Source organism: Cavia porcellus, unplaced genomic scaffold, assembly GCF_034190915.1.
Source record: "Cavia porcellus strain 051 isolate PalLab524CR breed Dunkin Hartley unplaced genomic scaffold, mCavPor4.1 scaffold_14, whole genome shotgun sequence".
NCBI classification, from domain to species: Eukaryota; Metazoa; Chordata; class Mammalia; order Rodentia; family Caviidae; genus Cavia; species Cavia porcellus.
In genome coordinates, this window is record NW_026947497.1 from 44,657,243 (window position 1) to 44,678,774 (window position 21,532).

Consider the following 21,532-nt stretch of genomic DNA (forward strand, 5'->3'; position numbering starts at 1 on the left):
CAAACTCATGGTTGATCCTCAGGCCTTAGCCTCTCAAGTGCTGGGATCATAGGCGTGCAATAGTATACCCAGTTTCTATTTGTTTCTTCTAGGATTTTTTGTTTCTTTCTCTTGTATTTCTATTTTTGTTAAATACCTTACATCTTATGCCTTTACAGCTACATCAACTCCATTTATTATCCACAGCATTCAGGCCACTATTTAAAAATAAAGGCACTTTTCATACCTTTCTCCTCTTCTCTCTCTACTTATAAAGTTATTCTGTTGTTTACAGATGCCATACAAAGCCCTATAAAATCTTACTGCGGGTTATCCCGGCCTCATCTGGCATCACTCTATTCTGCTCGCTATGCTTATGCTTCTTCAGATCCCCAAACCTCTCTTAGTATCAGACTTTGGCATTTTTGTCTCCTTTCCTCCAGGATCCTAGTTAATTTTTACCATGCTTTCCAATCTTAGTTCAGCTTTGACGTCCTCAAAGAAGTTGTCCCTGGCTCTCCTGATTAGAATACCCTGAAGTTTATCCAAACACAATGGAGTCCTCTTTTTTAATATTTGCTATGACTATAATTTAACATTCATTTATATAGTTGTCTAATGTATAGACATTAGACAAAATGTCTTACCAAAATGTTAGGTTCATAAGAGTAAGAATGTTTATTTTTATCCACCAGGATATCCTAGTCTCAATAAATATTTGAATGAATAATACCCAATTAATTTGTCTCCCCAAATGCAGTGTCAAAATCTAGGTATTTTGTTTAGTGACATATTGCCTTACACAAAGCAGGTTTTTAGATATTGATTAAATTTTATAAAACAAGTCAAAAAAGATATTAACTAAAAAGGATGAAGTAAGGAACAAATGTTCCAGTGCAGTTTTCTTCTATAGTCCTTTCTTGTAGTAAGGGAAAAAAAGGAGAAAATATTACACAAAGTGAATTTGTGTAAAAGATTACACAAAGATTTTTCAGAGGCAAGAAAACTCAAGCTAAGCATCTCCAGAATGAGACAGAGGCTCATGCAAAATGGCGGCTGAGACAGAACAGAAGAGAAAAAGACAGGGCATGAAAGGAAAACAAGAAAAGACAGTACCGTCAAGAAACACAGAGGAACAAACAGGAAGAGAAAACACAAAAGAGTCAGAATCACACAACAACGAGGATATAAGATCAAGAAAGCCAAAATCCTGCTTCCTATCACTCCTTTGTACGCTTTGCTCAAAATGGGAAGCAAGTGTTTCACACCACAGGATCTGGCAAATCACTTTTTAATGAACTAGGAATCAGAACTTTGAAACTGTAGAGGGGCCAGTCTCCAAAAGGAAAGAAAGGGGTATAAGAGAAAAGGACTATATGATCTTAACTGTTCTGGCTGCTACTGGTGGGATGGGGCAAGGATGCGGGCTTGATTTAACAAGCTGCCCAGACAGTGGTGGGTCAATTAACCTGCATCCCACCCAAAAATGCATTTCCTACTGGACAACACAACAGAGCCCTCCTCTGAGGAAGACAGCGTGGGTCATATGGTATTAACTGTCCACCACATAAAGGCAACATTACAGGCACCAACGGTACAGCTGTCCATATAACACACTAAATTGGACTTGAAAAACTTTACACTCCAGGAGGGAGTGACACAACACTAAACACAAAAGAAATGCAAACTACAATGCTTGGTAACACAGAGGTCTGATAGAAAAAAACAACTGGAGAGGTAGGAGAGAGCAACAGCTCATCAAGAAAGCTTCACTGAGGTGATATTTGACTTGAGTTTGAAGAAGAGAAACAAAACAGGACCTGGGAAAGTGTATTCCAGGTTGAAAAAAGAGCAAGTGCAAAGATTCTGGAATGGGGGCACGCTAGAGATGTGACTAAATGGGAGCTCAGTGTGGCGGGGACACCAAGAGCACAAGTGGAAAAGGGGGAAACTGAGAGTCCACAAGGAACAGAGGCCAGGTTCTGCAGAGCCTGGGAAGCCTCCACAGGCCTCTGACTTTTATTCTCTGTGAGGAAGGAAACCACTGGAGGAGCTGGGAGCAGGGTAATGACAGAGAATCCCTCAGCGCTGCTCCAAGGGGTCCATGGGAGGCCAAGAAGGGGTCAAGACAGGATAGAGAGCAGTCAGACAGCAGCAGAGTTCAAAAAGCAGCAGACAGAAAAAGATTCCGACTTTGAAGAACTGAGGTGAAGCTAAGCAAAACATAGCAGACCGCTATAGCCTGAACACCACAGGTATTTCCATATTTCCCCAGGTCTGTGTGCTGTTTCCTCTATTCCTCATCTGCTCTGTCTTCACAAAAAGGCCTCATTTACCAAAGTGACTGAGAAAAGCTCAAGTTTATCTTTCTTACCATCTATTTTATAGTCATCACTAAGGCACTGACCTTGTTTGTTTTTTCCCCTTTATCCAGAGCAATGTTCTCATTTCCACCTCAAGGCCTTCCTTTGCCTGTCCTCACCTGGAATTTCCTTCTTTTGTACACCTCAACTTACTTATTTCTGTGTACTGCTTGGAAAAGGAAACAGTGGATATCTGAAAAACACATTAAAAGCACCATAGGAAATGGTTTTAAAAGTAGGGCCTGGGGTGTAACTCAGTTGTAGGGCATTTGCCTGGCATGTGCAAGGCCCTGGATTCCATTCTCAGTAGTAGAAAAAAAAAAAAAGACAAAAACAAGAACAACAATGAAAAACCACAGAATGGGAAAACTGTATGCCATGTGAATTATATCTCATTAAACTATTGAAAAGTTTTATCACATCCAGGGAAGAGCACTGCTGCCCACATCCGCTGTACCCATGCAAGTGGTTTTGGGGTTCACACACTCTGTAGCAATAAAAAAATCAGAGGGCTAGGGATATAGCTCAGTGGCATAAGCACCTGTCTGGCAAGCGTGAGGTCCTGAGTTCAATTCCCATTACCAAAAAATAAAAATAAAAAATAGAGATGTAAAGTTTAAGGAAAGGAAGACATTTTACTAGACACTTTATTGGGAAGGGGGAAAGAGTAGCAGATAGCTATTCTGATGAAGAGTAGGAAGCTCTGAAAAGATGGAGGACCCAAGGGCCCTTTATTTCTCGCCCTTTTTATTGGTGTGGCAGAAAGACTCTCCCCTCCTGGAGTTTTACAACTTGATTGGCTATTTCAGGACCTAAAACTTTTTTTTTTAATCAGTACTAGGGATCAAACTCATGACCGCGGGCTTGCAAGGCAGGCACTTAATGCTGCTGAACTAAATCCCCAGCCCCCAAGACCTAAAACTCTTAATCAGGAGTTTTAGGCCCTAAAACCCTTAATTATGAGCCTTACTTGGCCTTCATTTGTTCTATCACAGGTCTTATCTCTAAAATTTATGGGGGCCTTGCAGAGTAAGCTAAGTTAGTACTAAGGGGCTAGTGCACTAATACAGTGGTCAGAGTGGGAATACGCACACACACGTGTGTGTGTGTGTGTGTATGTGTGTATACACACACTATATATGTACATAGATGGGTAGGTGCGTGTGCCTTTATTTACTAAATAAGAGCTCTCTTTTAAGTGGCTGCCCCTTAACTCCCTTCCATTTCAGTAAAGGTGGGTGAGGTGCGGTTACCTGGGTTGCCCTGTGTTCAGCCTGCCCCCTGCCCCTTTTGTCCTGTTAGCTACTTTCTCCAATGAAGCTTTAACTCTTTTGGTCAGGACTCACCAGAAAGCTCAATGAGGCCTTTCCCTATTACAAACCCCTTTTCCCTAGCAGGGAAGTTTATCTTTTGCTTACATAACTATGATAACTTCTCTGTGATGCACTGAGGGCTCTGTAAAGATCTTCTAAACAGTATTTGTGACTGTATTTCACAAAAAGGTTCAAACTAGCTAGATACATTTGTTTGAACTGTTAAAACACAAAATGAAAGCTTAATGAAAAATATGATACAGCACCTGTTAACACATTACTAGACAAAAAAGTCAATAAACATTTATAGTCAAAAAACTAAAATGTCAAGCACAAACTAGTAGCCAATGACACTGCAAGTGACAGAATGAAGAGGAAGCAAATAGAGACATTTTTACACTCTTTCAACATAGCATTTCTGCCTTAAAAATCAATTTTAATTTGTGGAGTAATTTATTTCTTAGAATATTTCATTTTCATATGTTCCACTTTTCATTTTCATACATCTTGGGAAATCGTAAATTAAGGTGGAATTTTAACAAAAGCTGCTGAAAATCCAATAAGCTTTTTTTTCTACGAGTGGATAAAAGTTGTATATTTAGCTATTTCAATTTCTAGATCTTCTCTTTATAACAAAGAAAGTATTTCAAGTAATGACCTATTTTTCCTCCTTTATTTCACTAAGCTGAAAGTCATCTAAAAATGTAAGGATGTTACAGAAAAAGGATTCAGAATAATAAACGGTAGAAGCTGTATTTTTATATTATTTCGACAGTAGATATTTCATTTCTCCAGACGCTTCATTTCATTCTGAAGCTATCCCATTCTTTGTACCAAATTTGACCAAGTATAGTTTATTTATGCAATAAAAGTCAGTCGCCTGAGAAATTTTTTTTTAAATCATCTTCCTTTAAGAAGAGGAACACAGGAAGGAGTCATTCCAAATCAGAGACTAAATTACTTTCATCCTTTATTATCAATAATTTAGAGGAAATGTCCACTATCAAATGAACAAAAGAGACTTAAGTCTATAATGGAAATTCTAATTCCCTTTCAGAATAATTACTCTCAACCAAGGAAAATCCTCTCTACAGTATCTACCACCATGTAAGCCTTCACATCCCACCTGCATGTGGTTGAGATGAAGTACTGTGGGACTGTGTCCCCTCTCATGGCACTTATTCCGCTAGTCATGTAGTATAATTAACTCTGAACACCCAAGACTGAAAGGAACAGGGCAGGGAGAGTCTTAGGCTCCAAAATGCTAATGACACTGCACTTGCAGTGGAAATTCATAAGAAGGAAAATCTAAATGCTGTGCAGCTGGGTAATAGTGGCAAGGTAATATAACTTGGCAAGGTAACACATATGGTTTGATAAACTGGATACAAGTGGTAAGAGCAGGTGGGATGACTGAGCTGGGAGAATGGGAAATATAAGAAGAAAATGAAATGATGAATGACTCCTAGATTATGGGTCTGATACTAATTGTACCATTAAATGAAATAAGAAAAGATAGAGGAACAGGTTACCAAAGCAAGTGGTAAGCTGACTAGTGGACCCCTGGGGATGCATATCCTAATCCCAGAACTTGTGAGCAAGTTCTATACATAAGAAAAGGAATTTTTGTGTACACAATTAAGTATTTGGGAAATTTTTCCTGAGTGATCTGGGTAGGCCCAATGTAACAAGGCTTTTCACAAGACAATGGCAGAAATGCTCAAGAGGCAATATAGAAGACAGAGGAAAAAAGAAGAGTGAAGATTCTGGCTTTGAAGATCAAAGGGAGATCAAGAGCCAAGGAATATGGTGAACATCTAGAAGATAAAAAGGGCAAATACACAGATTCTCCCCAAGATGCCTACAAATGGACTGTAACCCTGCCAATATTCATTTAGCCTGGTGAAAGTGTGCACTTCTAACCTCCAGAACTCTTAAGAATACACTCATTGTTTTAAGACACTAAGCTTGTAGTTAATTTGTTATCATAGCAATAGAAAGCTAATACACATTAGGCCTCAGAGACCTATTAGTTACCCAAGTAGAGATGCTGAGTAGGCAGTGTGTGGTTTAGGGGAGAGAGCCAGAGTGCAGGGTAAGAATCAGTTCGAATTACGGCCCCTCTTGTCACCATCACATAACACACTTCCAAAATGCACTCACACACATTCCTTTTTTCCTTACAAGTCCCAGAATACTTCACAGCCTGTTTCTTGCTAAGATTTTTCCCTCCTTAAAAAGGAGATCAAATAATTTTTCACTTTTTAGTTGGGCACTGGGGTCCCAACACTGAGAAAGGCTGAAGCAGGAGGATCTAGAGTCCTACCTGGGCAATAAACTGAAAGCCTGTTTCAAAAATAAACAGGGCTAGAGATGTAGCTCTGTGGTAAAGCAACTCCAGGTTCAATTCCTAGTAGAGAGGAAAAAAGAATCTTTTTCCTGAATTCTGTTTTTGGTTGTTTGTCTTACTTTTTAAAAAAAACTCTGCTTATTAAAAGATAATCAAAATAAAAAATACCTAATGTAGAAATCTGTAGTTTCTTCATTGTCATCTCAATATTTACTCCTCATGCTTAAGGGCTTGGTCAACCTACCATGACTTTTGAAACTTAAACACTGCTTATTATTTTTAAAGCAGGCTCTCATTTTAAAACTGGTTTATGATAACAGAAAGCTGTGACTGTAACAACTGCAAAGCTTCAGAGATAATTTTATTAAAAATTTCTATATGAGACTAGATTAAAAAAGGATAGCAGTTGTTTGATCAAAGTAGTTTTGTGTCAATGAATTTTAAATAATGAAAACATTTTGGCCTTAAATTTTAAATCACTGGAGCATCTTCAAAGACAAGTATTTGGGTGTTAGGAGAAATCTATCCCTTAGGACTTCAATGAAGCTATTATTTTTAATTCAGAAGCAGATGGCTAACATGAAAGACCTCTTGGAAACAGTTCCAAACAAAGAGGGGAATGCACTGTGTTTCACTTTTTTTTTTTGGGGGGGGGGGGTCCAGAGACTGCCTCTTTAGTACCACACAAGGAAAAAGATGTTAGCCTATTTAAAGAGGCCCTGTCCAATAGAAATGGACACATTTAAACTTGTAATAATACATAACAGAGAAAGGAAATCTAAACCAATGCCAACCTAGCTTTCTTTACAGACCAGTGTTTACCATAAGATGCCTGAGTGAAGTCTTTGAGGGCAGGACCAATCAATTTACGGAGTAACAGAATAGAAGCATCTGTCTTGAATCATGCTTTATACTATACCCAATCAGCTTCGTCCCATCAAATATTTGCTTGTCAAGTATGAATCTCTGCCGATGAGAAACAGCTACCAAATACTGAATCACAAAATACTATATGCTCCAGAAAAAAATGTCTTGGAAATTATATTTTTCATCATAAAAATAAGTCGAGCATAACAGGAAAGATCTAGAAATACCTAGAAAAAATAAGATATAAAAAGTGTATCGTCTTATTAAGAACTGTGAATTGCAAAGGAAAGATATGGTGTAAATGCTACAGAAATTTGTTAATGTAGGGAATGGCATGACCACAATTTGCATTTAAAAAAAAAATCTCTTCAGGGGGCTGGGAATTTAGCTTAACGGCATAAGCGCCTACCTTGCAAGCGCATGGGTGTGAGTTCGATCCCTGGTACCCGTAAAAAAGAAAAAAATCTCTTCAATGGTTATATAGGGAATAGATTAGAGAAACAAGTCAAAAGGTAGAATGACCAGTTCCAGACAGTTGCAAATAGCAAGAAATTGCTGGACCAAGATGGTGGCAATTAAAATGGAAAAGAAGAGGACAGTCATGAGCTGCATAAGAGAAAGGTTCAACATAATCTAGTAATTGATTATATGCAGGTAAGCATGGTGAGGGAAGAAGTTATGTACTTCATCCAGGTTTTTAGTTTGGGCAATTTAGTGTCATTCAGTGAGACATAGATGCTTAGAGGAGAAATAGTTTAAAGGTAAGAAACACAAAAAAGTAACCCCAAAGCACATTATATATATATATACATGAGGCACAAACCTAGAATCCAGCATTTGGGAGACTAAGGCAAGAGGCTCTCAAGTTCAAGGCCAGCCTGAACTGCTACATAGTAAGATCCTGTCTCAAAAACAACAAAAACAAAATTCCAAAGCACATTATATTCTTACACTGAATATTAAACAAGTTGAGAAAACTAGAATATATTCCAAAAGCTCACTGGGTCAATTTCTAGTTACTTACTAGTTATAGAGAGTTCTTGACAACACACGAAGAATCCAAAACCAAGTTTTTGCCAAGAGTTTCAATCTTCATAAACTAGCAAACTTTTAAGTAGTATGTAAGAGATGATACTATTTCTAATGGCTCACTGTTCTCTATGTAAAAGAATTTCCATCCCCTTATAGTATCAGGTAAAATACAGGATCTCCTGCAGAGGAATGAACTTTCCTGAACTATTATTAACATCAGGTTAGCCAAAGAAATATGTATAGAAATGGTATTTGCAACCTCTGAGCCAAAGTTTAAATGCTGGCACATGGTTTTTTTGTCTATTACTCCTTTTCCTAGCTGAGCTTGTTCCTTTGGCAAGGATCCCAAATGAACATTACACAGGTGAAGCTGAGTTAGAAGGTCACCAGTTGAGTAAGAATTGAGCTCTACAGGTTTTTTGTTACCTCAGCATTAACAACCAAATATAATTGGTGAAGCTGTCTGACAAATAATAATGTATAATTTGGCAGTGTTTTCCCTCTGCGCTTTTCTGGTAATTTACTTAGAAGACTTTTGATTGTAGAGGGAAAAAAACCCCACATATTCCAAAACTAGAACAAAAATTAATGAGTGTGAAAGGAGAGTTGACATTCAGGAGTCAGTCAACTTTCTGTAAAGGCCTAGACAGTACCGACTTGTGGCTACACGGACTCTAGCAACTACTCAACTCTGCAATGCAGGACAAAAGCAGCCATAGGAAATATGTAAATAAAGCAGGTACAAAACCAGACATAGTAGCATATGTCCACAATCTCAGCACTCAGAAGGTTGAGGCAGGAAGATTTCTAAGTTCAAAGCTAGTCAAGATCATCTACTCAAACCTTGTCTCAACAAAAACAAAAATAAATCAACAGACATAACTCTGGCCTGGGTCTAATTTGTTCATACGGTTGATGAAGAATCTGAGATATTAAATCAAGGTCATATAGCTGGCTACTGGGAGGGTGAGTATTTAGAACACACATTTCCTGAATTTAGTCCTCTAGAATAGGATCTGCTGGTTACAAAACAAAGATGAAATACACAGGAAAAATAAGCGGAGAATGTAAAGGGTAAGTGTTGATTTTACGTTAAGTAGTATTGCACAGTTTCGTTATAAATGAGAGCTAGAGCTAGATTATAGCTTTCATGGAAACAAGTATCATGAGAATAAATGTGAACAAATAATAAATTAGCCAGTATTTTGAAAAACAATCTTCACAGGAAACAATTATATATTCTCAACTATCAAATGTTCAAAGAATTTATCAATCATTTTTTTTATCAACAATACAACATTTGCAATGAACAACTTAGGGAAAAAATAAGTTTTTTAAAAAACATCATAATGTGAGCTGGAGATATAGCTCAATCACAAAGCACCTGCCTGGCAAGTGTAAGGTCCAGTGTTCAATGCCAAGTACAAAAAAAAAAAAAAAAAAAAAAAAAAAAAAAACCCAATTCTATTTTGGGCCAGGAGGAGAAACAGGAAGCCAATTCACCTTTCCTGTGAGCAGCCAGCACGCAGGCTGGGAGATAAGAGCCAAGCCTCCCTCCCCCGGCAAGCAACGCTGATTCACAGAAAAATGGGAGTTGATAGCAACCAAGGCATAAAAACAACTTTATGCTTGTATTGTTTGACTGACTTTGCAGGCCTAAAGCCAGTAGTCTGAGCATCTACTTATAGAATATAACAATATGCAATACAGCACTATGGGGGATTTTCTTCTGTCTTGTTTTTGAAATTTAGTATTGTTCTGTCTTGTTTTGCTCCATTTTATTGTTTTACTCAATGTTCTGTTTTGATAGGGCTTTTATTGTTTAATTTTATTTTGTATGATGGTAATGGGCAGCAATTTTGAAGATAACACAAGGCATTATGGTAGCAATTGTTGATTTTCTATTATCTTGTTTTGAAATCCTGTATCACTTTCATTGTTTTGTTTTGATTGGCTTTATTCTGTTTTATTTTGTTTAGTTTTATTTTCTAAGATTTGAAAAAATATAAATTCCAAAAATAAAATAAAGTATTATAATATGGACAACAAATACATTAGACAGCAGGCAGTTACTTTTAAATTAGATTTTTGTTTGGTTTCTGGTGTTAAGGATCAAACTCACAGCTTTAGGCATGTTAGGCATAAGCTCTACCACTAAGCTATATATCTCTCCAGTCCAGGTACTTTAAACTTACTTTTCTTTAATTTTAAAAGTATTTTGTACTCATTGGAAGAAACGCAAATATTGTGGAGATGTAATGACACACTCCAAGTGTTCCCCAATTCTACTCTCTGAAGTGTGAGCCCTAGATTATTTTTGGATGTGACTGGTGTGTACCAGAACAACACAGCAAAGCTACTTTCTCCAAGCACTCTTAATAGCAAAGAGAGACATAGTGTTCCCTTGACTAGATATTCTTTGGAAATCTTGTTCTATAGTGCTACATAGGGGTTAGGGGTTGCCCATAGCCTGAGAAAAGCAAACTGCCCATTGTAGGGTCTCAGTGAGGGTTCTTACCAACACTATTATTAGTCAAAGGGTTACCATATAAAAATACTTTAATGCTACTATAAGAAACACAAAACTCCAAAACTGAGTAAGACTACACATATCTTCTGTTTTGGCATGAGACTTAGGCTGACTTGTTTGGAAGCTCCCTGAAAGTCCAGCACAAAAGATTTGCCTTTATCTCACCCAATGTGGAACTCTCAGAGCCATTTGCTAAAAATATTTACAGGCAAATTGTATTATTTGTTGCTGAATGAAGATAACAAATAGGGCAAACAATGGATTGATCAAAAAGGTAAAGAAGATGGAAGGAAAGGTTAGAGAATAAAATGCTTTGGGGAATAAGGGCTTTGAAAAGCTTCCACATTAGCCAGGTGTGGTGGCACACACCTGTAAGTTCCAATACTCTGGGAGGCTATATAACAGGTAGATCTCAAATTTAAGCTCACCCTGGGCAACTCAGTCATTTGGTTAAAAAAAAAAAAAAGCTCTAACTACAAAATTCAAAAAAGTCTGAAAAGCACAGCTCCATGCAGTCTGAGGGTTCAATCCCCAGTACCACAAAAGAACAAAAAAAGTCCCTAACTATTCCTGGGAATCTAGGAAGGTCAGGATGGGCCCTGGCTTAGAAAGGATCTAAGAAAGCCATAAGCTCCCATCTCTTGCTGACAATCACACAGGTAGAACTAACAGCTAAGCAAGAGTTGAAAGCTGCCTGGACGAGCATCGAAGGTGCTAACACTACACAGCAAAGCTCATCTGCACAGACTGGAGGCTCTTTTTGGTACTAGGCATTAGAGAAAACAGTCCAATCAGAAGCCAGACACTAACTCGATAAAACTGAAACTTCAGCGTCAAACATGACAAAGAAAATGACTTTACAAAGTGAGCTCAGAAAAGTCACTGAAGAGCCATCTCTATAACAAGCAGCAATAACAAACTCCAGCAAGGAAGAAGAATCTGATTTCCACAGCTGCAGCATTACTCAAAATACTTTTCAACAAAAACCTTATCAGGTATGCAATAAAACAAGAGACATGGCCCCCACGGAGGAAAAAAGTAATCAATACAAATTATTCCCCAGGAAACCTAGACATTGGAATTGCTAGACAAATACTTTAAATCAGTTATTTTAAATACAGTACAGAGGCTGGGGATATACTCCAGTACCAAAAATAAATACAGTACAGTAAAACTATGGACTGTGAATAACTTGCTCGGTAAATGTTTCACAAGATAAGCAAACATTTCTATAAATTTTAACTTGATATATGTGTGGTGTCTTGCTATACAAGTACATGACACAAAACATCACATGATCACAATTGTTTTCTCCTCTTCTCCAGTCTCTCCTCCTCCTCCTCTCCCTTGCTATGGAATCATGGGTGATCATCTCTCAACAGTTAAGAGTTACACAAGAGATCTCACCTGCAGATAGGAGAAAAAGGCAAAAAAAAAAAAAAAAAAAAAAACCCTCCTCACTTTAAATGAGATTAGGGAGACGTGTCAAATGTGGAAAACTGCAAAATTATGTAGAAAAGTGACACTAAATAAGGCTGCAGCAGCAAGCAATGACTGTTTGACAATACAATGCCACATTTCCACATAACTCTCAAAAGGAGGCAAAAGCAAGCGTCACTGGATAGGTTCCTTGTCAAAGCTGCACAAAAGGAAAAAGATTCCACTAAGCCAAAAGACAACAGTGATTCCGTTAGTAACACTTGTCCTTCATGATAACCCTCCTCTCTCTTATCTCTCTTACACCAGCCATGAAGGTTTTTAAAGGTAACTGCCGTTTAATTTGTTTACTTTTCTTTATATTTTATATATTACAATAGTGTAATGATTTTTATATGAATATTTTTGGGTTGTGGAATGAATCATGAGTTTCTGTTATTATGGGGAAAATTGTTTGATACACAAGTGCTTTGGATTACAAAAATGTGTCACATGCATCACATATCCAAGAAAACTTGAATGCAAAATATATAAAGAACTCAAAAATAACAATGAAAAGATGTTCATTACTACCACTAGGAAAATGTAAAACCACAATGAAATGTCACTACATGTCTATTAGAATGGCTAAAAACAAACAAAAAACAAGAAAAATTTGTTAATGCCAAGTCCTTGGTAAAAATGCAGTGATTAGAACTCTCTTACACACATGGAAATGCTACAAAATAGAACAGCCCCATGGAAAACACTGTAGATGTCTCCTAAAAAATTGAACATAAGCCAAGCATAGTGGCTCACGCCTATAATCCAGCATTTGGGAGGCGGAGGCAGGAGGATCGTTGAGAGTTTGAGACCAGCCTGGGCTACAAAGTGAGTCCAAGGCTAGCCTGACCTGCATAGAGACCCTGTCTCAAAAAGACAAAAACAAAAAAAGTTGAATATATATGTATCATATGGCCCCAGAAAGTGGAGTGTAGGTATAAACTCAAGCATGAAAATTTGTGCGTACACAAAGATCTGTTCAGGAATATTAAGAATGGTTTATTCATAATCACCAGAAACAAAATAACCTACATATTCCTGTATCAGGTAAATATATAATCTGGAACCCTCAAACAGTGCTATTTAACAGTAAAGTGGCTCAAACTATTGATACACAAAATAAAACGAAACTCCAAGGCATTGTGCTGGAGCAAAGGAAGTTAGTCTTGAAAGTTACAAATATTATCTCAGGCATGCTGTAACCCCAGCTCTTCAGAGGCTGATACAGGCGGACTGGTGATTTCAAGGCAGGCCTGGACTACACAGCGAGTTCAAGGCCAAGCTAAACTATGTAGCGAGTGAGATTCAATGTCAAAAGCTTTAAAAAAAAATGTTACAAACTTTACAGTTCCATTTACATAATATTATGGGAAAAGCAAAACAGAACTGACCAGTGCTGCCAGCCGTTAAGGGTGCAGAGCAGGTCTGATTACAGCGGCAGCGGCTGGAGTTTGAAAGTGCTGAAACAGTTCTGTATCCTGACTGTAGCAGTGGTTACACGCACCTCTCCAGCTATTAAAATTCTTTGAACTACTAGCCAAAAAGAAGTCAACATTGCTATATCCAAAATTTAAAATTAAATAAGTAAAAGTCTGAGGCAGGCACAGTGGAGCATGCCTTTAATCCTAACTACCTGGGAGTAAGAAACTGAGGCAGGAGGCTCAAAAGTTTGAATCCAAATAATCAGCAAACGCTTGTCTCAACATAAAACTAAGAGCGGGCAAGGGATGTAGTTTAGTGATACAGTGCTTGTCTAGGTATGTGCAAGGCTCTAGATTTAATGGGGAGGGGTTAGATCTCAGCTCCACTTAACTTCTCTTCATCCATTTTTCTCATCCTTAACAAGATAACAGCCAGGAATATGGTCCATATCTTGGCACTTGGAATCTAAGGCTGGTGAATTACAAGTTTAACTCTGTCTGGGAAACTAGGTGACTTGATGGAAAAAAAAAAAAAGGGTATAGAGTTCAGTGCGAAAGGTGCAATCTCTAGATACAAACTCTACTAATAAAAAGAACACGTCAGGAGGGTTGTATAAATTCCTGACATCATATACAGCACTAAATACAAGACCAGTAAAAGCCAGGTGTGGTAGGGCATGCCTATAATCCCAGCACTTGGAAGGCTGAAGCAGGAGGATCACTTCAAATTCGAGACCATCCTGCACTACAATGTGAGCTCAAGGCCAGCCTGAACTGCACAGCAAGACCCCATCTCAAAAAAAAAAAAAAAAAAAAAGACTAGTAAATAAATTTTGTTCAGGTATGCCAGATAGTTGCCTACTACAGAAATTTAAAAAGCGGGGGATTCAATTAAAAGAGAAAAAACTATTAGAATTAAAATCCCTGTTCTTCACTAAAAGTAGAAGTTCTGAGGTGATCAGTACCGCATTATATTCGCTAAGGTTAATAAAAGCCTCTTGGCTCTGACTCAGGTTGAAACTAACCCGAAATGTCAGGGACCACTGTCTTGCTCCAGAGGCGACCCCTTTTTCACAAGTAACCCACCACCAGCAAGGTTTGACCTGTCCCGCACGCAGCCGCCCGGTGACACCACCCAGGTGGATTCTTCAGATTTTTGTTTTAAATTGTCCAGGCTGGGCTCAAACGTGCGATTCTCCTTCCTCAGCCTCCCATGTATGACGTACCCCGGGGGCCCACAAGTGCGCTTCACAGCGCCCCAAAACCTCGTATCTGTAATATCCTCTCTCCTGTCCGTACAATTTGAAGGACCTGGGGCTATCTAAAAGGCAGGAGCCACTGCAATCAATCCTGACGCCCCCTGACGACCCTGCGTCTCCCGCATTACCTGGAAACAGCCTCTTTTCCTGCATCAAGCTGCCTAACGCCCACTTGACCTCCGCTATAGTCCAGTGAGCACTCAAGATGGCGGTGCCCGTGCTCCGCACGCAAGGTGTTGCGGCCAGTGCGCCTGCGCAGCTCCGCCTCCCGAGCCGCGGCCAGGACCAGCCCTTCAGGGCTATAAGGTGGACACTTGGGAAGGCTCTGGGCACTGGACTTGACACCTTTATGGCCCCAAATCCAGGCAGACACACATGCGGGCCTCTGGCAATAGGAGAGCCTACTTGATGCATTCTTCATGATGAGAAACCTGAGTAACCCCAGAGCCCTTGGCCACTTTCCTCCTAATGCTGGCCACACACAGGTTCGAGACTCCCGCCCTTCTCAGCAGAGGTACCGGTGTGGTTCAGAAAAAGCTGCTGTCTGCAAGCCTGTCATTGGCCTCAGAGGAAAACCGGCATGAGGACCCTGCCGCACAGGGATGTCCTGTGAGAAAAAAAAGAGGGCCACTTATTCAGTATTCTCATAAGCCATGGAAGCAGACAGAGAAACCAAAGCACAAAACGGTGCTGTCGCTAACCTGAGGAGCAATGCAGTACTCCAACTAACAAAGGATGTGTCTTTGGTGGAGCTATTTGAATTACTCATCCAAATAACTGCTGAAAGTACTTCCGGTGCCACTCCAGTGACTTGTGAGCCCTTACAATAAGCCTCCATCAGTAGAGGTTATCAGAGCAGGCCTCTACTCTCCTTCTCCAGATCATTAGAAACTAGCATATGCAGCACTTCCAAAAAAAAAAAAAAAAAGAAGAAGAATTTATGACTCAATGTTGGGGTAGATTTCTCTCTTAATTACAAGGAACTTGATAAGTGCTGGATGTGATGGTACATGTCTAATCCTAGCTACTGGAGTGGCTGAGGCCTGGGCAACTCAATAAGACCATGTCTCAGAGTAAAATAAGTAATAAATAAAATGACAAATAAAAAGAGTTGGATGGTAGCACATCCCTAGTTCAATCCTCAGCACTGAAAAAAATAGAAAAAGAAAAATTTCAGGCCCTACCCTAGAGCAACTGAATCAAAGACTCTAAGAACAAGAATCAATAATCTGTGCTTGGACAATCCCATTAGGAAATTCTGGTGCATGCAGGAAAAGTTTGACAAACACTGGATTAGTACCACATCTCTGCCCTGTGACTGACACTCCATGGATTAATAAAATACCCCAAGAGTTCTGGTGGCTTTTACAATAACCACTCTATGTCATGTGAGGCAATTAAGGCTCATGGATGCCACAATCAACAGTAAATAGTTCACATGACACCAGATTCCCAACACCTTAGCATCAGGGCATGAAACTCAAGCAATTACATTCTCTTCGCACCTCACAGACCCTTCCTATGGCTGCTCATAAATTAACCTCATGAATCATGAACTACTATTGATTGGCTTTCACTGAATTCACTCTTGGCTCCTGGTTGCTTCTGCAATCCACAAAATTCAGCTAGGCCTCTTTCTTTTTACCTATACTGGTCGTTGAACCCAGAGCCTCACACACATTGCATAAATGTTCTGCCACTGAGCTTCACCTCCAGCCCTAAAGATCCAAGGAAAGCAAGATTGACAATACAGCTCAGTGGCAGAGCACATGCTCAGCACTACTCCCACCGCTACTACCATAAAAAAAAAAGCCCCGAGAAAAACATAATTACATTCTATGAAGAAAGAAAACACTAAATCAATTATTCTCATGGTATAAGGTGAAATTGTGACCCAAGTCCAAATGATTGTAATCTTTAAAAATATTTTTATTTCTTAAGGATGCTATTCAAAGAGTGCCCCTTGATCAGATTCTGCCTGGGGCTCCCAGCCTTGGAATTAGAAGAGTTTATTCTAGACAGTTCATAATCTCCAGTCATTGCCTATCTTCTGCTGGATTAAAAGAAACCATGGTGAGCTCAGAAAGACAGAAGAAACAGCACTAAAGAACCTATACAGACAATTCCACTTAGGTCAAGCTGTAAAATAGGTAAGGTGAAACAATATTGCACAGAAATGTATGTGGCAGAAAAAAGAATTAGCCATAAAGGTTATAAACAGTAAGGCTGGCCATGTTGCCCTGTGGTAGAGCACTTGCCTAACATGCACAAGGTCCTGGGTTCGATCCCCAACATTGTAAAAAAGGGGAGAGGGGTCAAAAAAAGAAAAAAAGGGAGGGAGGAGGCTGGCTGAGAGAAATGGGCCTCTGCTTCTAAGGAACTGACAGTGGGGGTTTTCACTTTAAAATTTATAAGCATACTGCAAAAGTAAATAGATGACCTACACAATCACACATAAATTAGCAGGAAGAGAACCTGGGTTCAAAGGCTCCCTCAAGTCTCTAAACCCCAGGTTTATAGTATCAAATTATGTGCATGAAAGAAAAAGAAAATCTTTAGATTATAAAGCAATGGGGGAAGCGGGAGCATTAGGGACAGGACAGTGTAAAATGAGAAGCAGAGGAGACAAAGCTTTCAGGTCAGTTCCTGCTCTCCAGTGGGAGGGCAGCACCCTCTAACACGGGGTAACAAATGCCCAAACTTAGTAAGGAATGCGAGGGTGTCTGCAAAACACCACCATAACTACTGAGGACAGAGGGAACAGCAGCTTCAAAAGAAAGGCAAACTGCTAAAGACCTAACTCTTTAGGGGTTACCCTAAAGAAATAAACTCCAGAATTACAAGTTTGGCTCTACCCACTGCATAATATAGCTAAGCTTCACTCCTTCAGGAAGAGGCAAATAGTGCAAAAAGCACACAACCTCACGTCTCGGGTTATGTATTATCAAAGAACCTAAAAAAGCTTTAGCCAGTCCTAAGAAATTATGGAAATAGTAAAAAGTTACAAAAATGCCATTTCCACCAGCCTTGGAATAAATACATACACTGCAACTAAATGATGAACATATATTTGGATCATATGGAGTTTGAATTCCAATACAGCGCCACACTATACATTTTTTGCTGAAGGTACTGTAATAAGAATCCCAGAGAGGTCACACTATTTAAATCTGCAATTCAGAGGAAAGGCATCTTTGTAATGTTTTTCAATTACCTTCTTGAAAAAAAATGTATTCCTATCCACCAAGTACTCATTATTTCACTAGGTCTAGATATACAGTGAACAAAACTATCAGTTATTTCCTAATAATTGGTGTTCGTAGACAATACCTTATTTTGATGAAAAGTACTAGTAACAGATATATGTAATCATGGGGGAGGCGTACCAGGAATCAAACTCAGGATCCTGCACTTGCCAGGCCAGGCACTGTGACACTGAACTATACCCCAGCTCCTGGGAATTAATTTTAAGATTCCAAAATTGTACCAAGGGAGATGGGCACACTGGCACATACACACCTGTAACTCCCGTCTACTTGAGAGGCTGAGGCAGGAGGGGTGCCAAGTTCTAGGCTAGCCTGCCAAACTTACCCATACCTTATCTCAAAAGGTAAAAACAACTGGGAAGCTCAGCATGGCATAGTGGTGTCCAGCTGTAATCTCAGCAGTCTGGGAGGCTGAGGCATGATGGTGGTAAATTTTAGCCCAGTTCAAAATGCTTCATGATTGAGACTGTCTCAAATTTAAAAACTAAATTCGAAATTTAAAAAGGGCTTGGGTGTAGTTCAGAGGTATAGCCATCCCTGGGTTTGATTCCCAGTACTACGGGGGAGGAGGGGTTTGCTCTAAGGACATCTAATCGCCCATTTTTTCTTGTTTAACTGGAGTTCTTTCCTTTCATCACACTTTCTCTACTCTCCGTTCCCAACTTTCTCTACGTAATTAACAGAATCAGGCAAAGGCACCTCCATGGCTCCAAAGAACACTCACTACACTTTCTAAAGAGGGCCCCAAGGAATGTTGTCAGCCAGAGCTTCCTCACTTCTTTTATTTCGCTGTTGTCCCTCGGGTTTGTTCTTCCCTCTTATTTACTGATAACTCTAGTTATCCAGTTGGAACTAAAGGCCAAACAACTTCCTCCCTATTATGCCTGCTTGAAAAGCCACGCAGGAAGAGGGAAGGGGTGTGGAGATACACTCATTCACCGTCCCCTTGTGCCCGCGACTACTCCATTCGTGCCTCTGTGCATCTAACACACAAGACTATCAAAGTAATTATAGGTCTAGAAATGACTCTTCGTCCTTTCGGAATGCTCTCAGTCTGGAGTTTGCTGGGGGGCGGGGGGGATGGGGAAATGTCACAAAATAACTAAAGCCAGTGGTTGAGAGCTGCTGAGCTCCGGCGACTGGGGAGGGAAGGGAACAGAGGTCCAAAGTTCACAGGACGCCCAATTGCAGCCCTGACTCCGTAGGAGCGCGAGGCGTGACCAGTCCTCTGGCGGGGTCGTGGTCGCCGAGACTGCTGAACCCAGCCAGCTCTCCCCGCGCTGGCCTCTGACTCACCCATAGATAAGCAACCACCAAGGCCACCAGTTCCAAGCCAGCAGTACTTGGATTGTTTGCACGGCAATTTAGGAGTTTCGGTTCCAGAACCACCAGCAGGTTGAGAGAAACGTCGACAATCTCCTCGGGCTCAGCCCCAAAGTGAGAGGATGAGGCTGGAAAGGCCACTTACCCTCCCTCCCTCCAACAGTGGAAGGTGCCTGTCCCCTCCCGGCAGGCGAGAAGCTGCCATCTGCCCGGATGGGCTCGGAGGTGTCCCGCACGCCAGGTCCTCGGCCCCGCCCTCCCCGCCCCCGCGCGCTTCTCACCTGCGGCCGCGTGGCCCGAGAGCGCACGGCCCCGGGCGCGGCGCGGACCCCCGAGCTCGCGGCGCTCGCGCAGCTCGTCCTCCTCGTCCTCCCGCCGCCGGCCCTCAGCCATGGGCGAGGGCGAGCTACGGCCCCGGAGCTCCGCTCCACGGGCACCGAGTGCCCCGCGGGCAGCGAAGGCGGCCGGAGAGGCGGCGGCTGTGGAAACGGCCCCGCGCGGGATTCACCTGCGGCGCGTAGCGGCCTCGTTCAGCGCAGCGCTGCGCTGCGCTCACCCTGGCCTGGCCCGGCCCGGCCCGGCCCGGCCTCCTCGGCCCGCTCCGCCCCGCCGCGCCGCGCCGCGCTCCGGCCCGGCCTCGCCCCCGCCGGGGAGGGGTCACCGCCGCCGCCGCCGCACGCGCTCGGCTCCACCTGCGGCCGGGGAGGGGAGCGGGCGGCCCGGCTCTTCCTGCCCCCGCGCGGTATTCCGGCGTCAACAGGAAACCCATTCGCCTGACACCGAAACAAAAGGAGGAGGAACCTGTCCCGGAGCCGGAGCCCAGCTTGCAGCTACGGGACAGCTGCGGCGGGGACTCGGGGCCGACTTGGAGAGCAGCTGAACTGACCTCTGCGCGGCGCGGTCGAGGTCTGTTTTCTAATTATTTTTATGTTGCTCTTTAAATTGTTTATACTTAGACTTTCTCATATAAACCTTTTCTTCTCCTTTCCCTTGAAAAAAAATCTAGCCGAACTGGAGCATGGAGGATTTCCTTGGCGCTCCGTAAGGAACCTGTCATTCGTACTCATTTGTCCAGGCCCACGAAACGGAGAACACCAAGAGTGAGCTTCGGTGTCAGCCACGATCTGCGGGTGACAAAAGTTGCAGTGGTGTGGGTTCCTCAGTTCTAACCAGTGTAGCACCCGGTGAGAGATGATGATGAGGGGGAGGAGCTCTATACCATCAGCTAAATTTTGTTGTGAACCCAAAGCCCCTCTTCAAAATAGTGTAATTACCTGGAAGATTGAGGCAGGAGGATCATGAGTTCAAGACCAGCTTGCTTGACCAACACTGCGAACTCTGACTCAAAGCAAACAAAAAATTTAACAAAAGTAAATCTAAAAATGATGCCTAGCACTGTGGCACATGCCTGTCATCTCAACACTTTCAGGAGCCCGAAGCTGGAGGATCACAAATTCAAAACCCAGCCTGTACAATTCAGCAAGTTAGCTAGACCCTTTCTCAAAAAAAAAGGTGTGGGGAGGGGGATACTGAGGACATGAAGACATAGTTCAGTGTGAAGTTCCAGGGTCAATCCTCAGTAGCAATACACAAAGAAAGCCTAGTTTTTTAAATAAGACTAGGGAGATAGCTCAGCAATCAAATACTTGCCTAGCTTGCACAGGGCCTTGGATTCAATCTCCAGCCCCGCAAAAAATAAAATAAAATAAAATAAAATAAATGAATGATTGACCAAGAGATGGAAGAGGGTGGAGGTATAGAGTTAAGATATATTTATACCAACTGCCCGTGATGAAGGTAATCATTGTCTGCTGTACATATGTGCTAATAAAAAATTTAATATTTGAAGGAATGATTGAATAAATAATAAAACCTCGGTGTTCAGGGTTATGAAAAGACCATAATCCCTAGGACAGGAAGAACATGTGCCTCCATAACCAATTATTTGTAAAGAGGTGATTTGACCAAGTGGCAGGAGGGTTGATTCTGGAGTCAGTTGGAGCACTTAGCTGTGGGATATACCCACTTCCCCTCATGTTTTTTTCTAAACTGGAACGAGTTGTGTAACAAAAGGGTGTTTCTGTACCATACACATTTAAAGTTCAGTAGGTACAAGTACACTCTTCACATGGAGAGGCAGATTTTGATTTTGGAATCTCACAAAAAGGTACTTAAGCAGCAGGCAGAAAAATTGCCCGGACACAAAACCTTAGGAAATTCCTGCGTGAGATGAATAGCTTTAACCTTCTGCTCTATTTCTTAGACTACATGAACTAATGTTCAAGATGTAAGAGCAAAAGGGTCACTGGAAACAGAATCCCCTGCGGTACCCCCATGCTGTTTCTTTAAC

General features: G+C 41.2%; 2 protein-coding genes across 3 annotated transcripts in view; one reads left to right on the forward strand and one right to left on the reverse strand.

The window, feature by feature from the left end:
* Sh3d19 (SH3 domain containing 19) overlaps positions 1-19,516 on the reverse strand; it is a 189,257-nt gene extending 169,741 nt beyond the window's left edge. Inside the window, exon 1 of one of the 2 annotated variants that reach the window (XM_063260841.1) lies at positions 19,464-19,516. Coding sequence is in view for 1 of the 2 variants with exons in the window: in XM_063260839.1 (XP_063116909.1) it covers positions 14,722-15,007 (286 nt within the window). In the remaining variant the exon portion in view is untranslated. Of the gene's footprint in view, positions 1-14,721; positions 15,373-19,463 lie in introns of those variants that run through there. The other variant, XM_063260839.1, reaches the window with a different exon arrangement.
* LOC106029149 (sterile alpha motif domain-containing protein 1-like) lies at positions 19,112-21,030 on the forward strand. The gene is made up of 2 exons (XM_063260843.1): positions 19,112-20,088; positions 20,189-21,030. Exon 1 carries the CDS (start codon positions 19,396-19,398, stop codon positions 19,957-19,959), a length of 564 nt encoding a protein of 187 aa, XP_063116913.1. The 5' UTR covers positions 19,112-19,395; the 3' UTR covers positions 19,960-20,088; positions 20,189-21,030.
* The last annotated feature ends 502 nt before the right edge of the window (positions 21,031-21,532 follow it).

Bases quoted from the DNA above. Each gene is read 5' to 3' on its own strand.
- LOC106029149 (XM_063260843.1), top strand. From the start codon at position 19,396: ATGGGCTCGGAGGTGTCCCGCACGCCAGGTCCTCGGCCCCGCCCTCCC.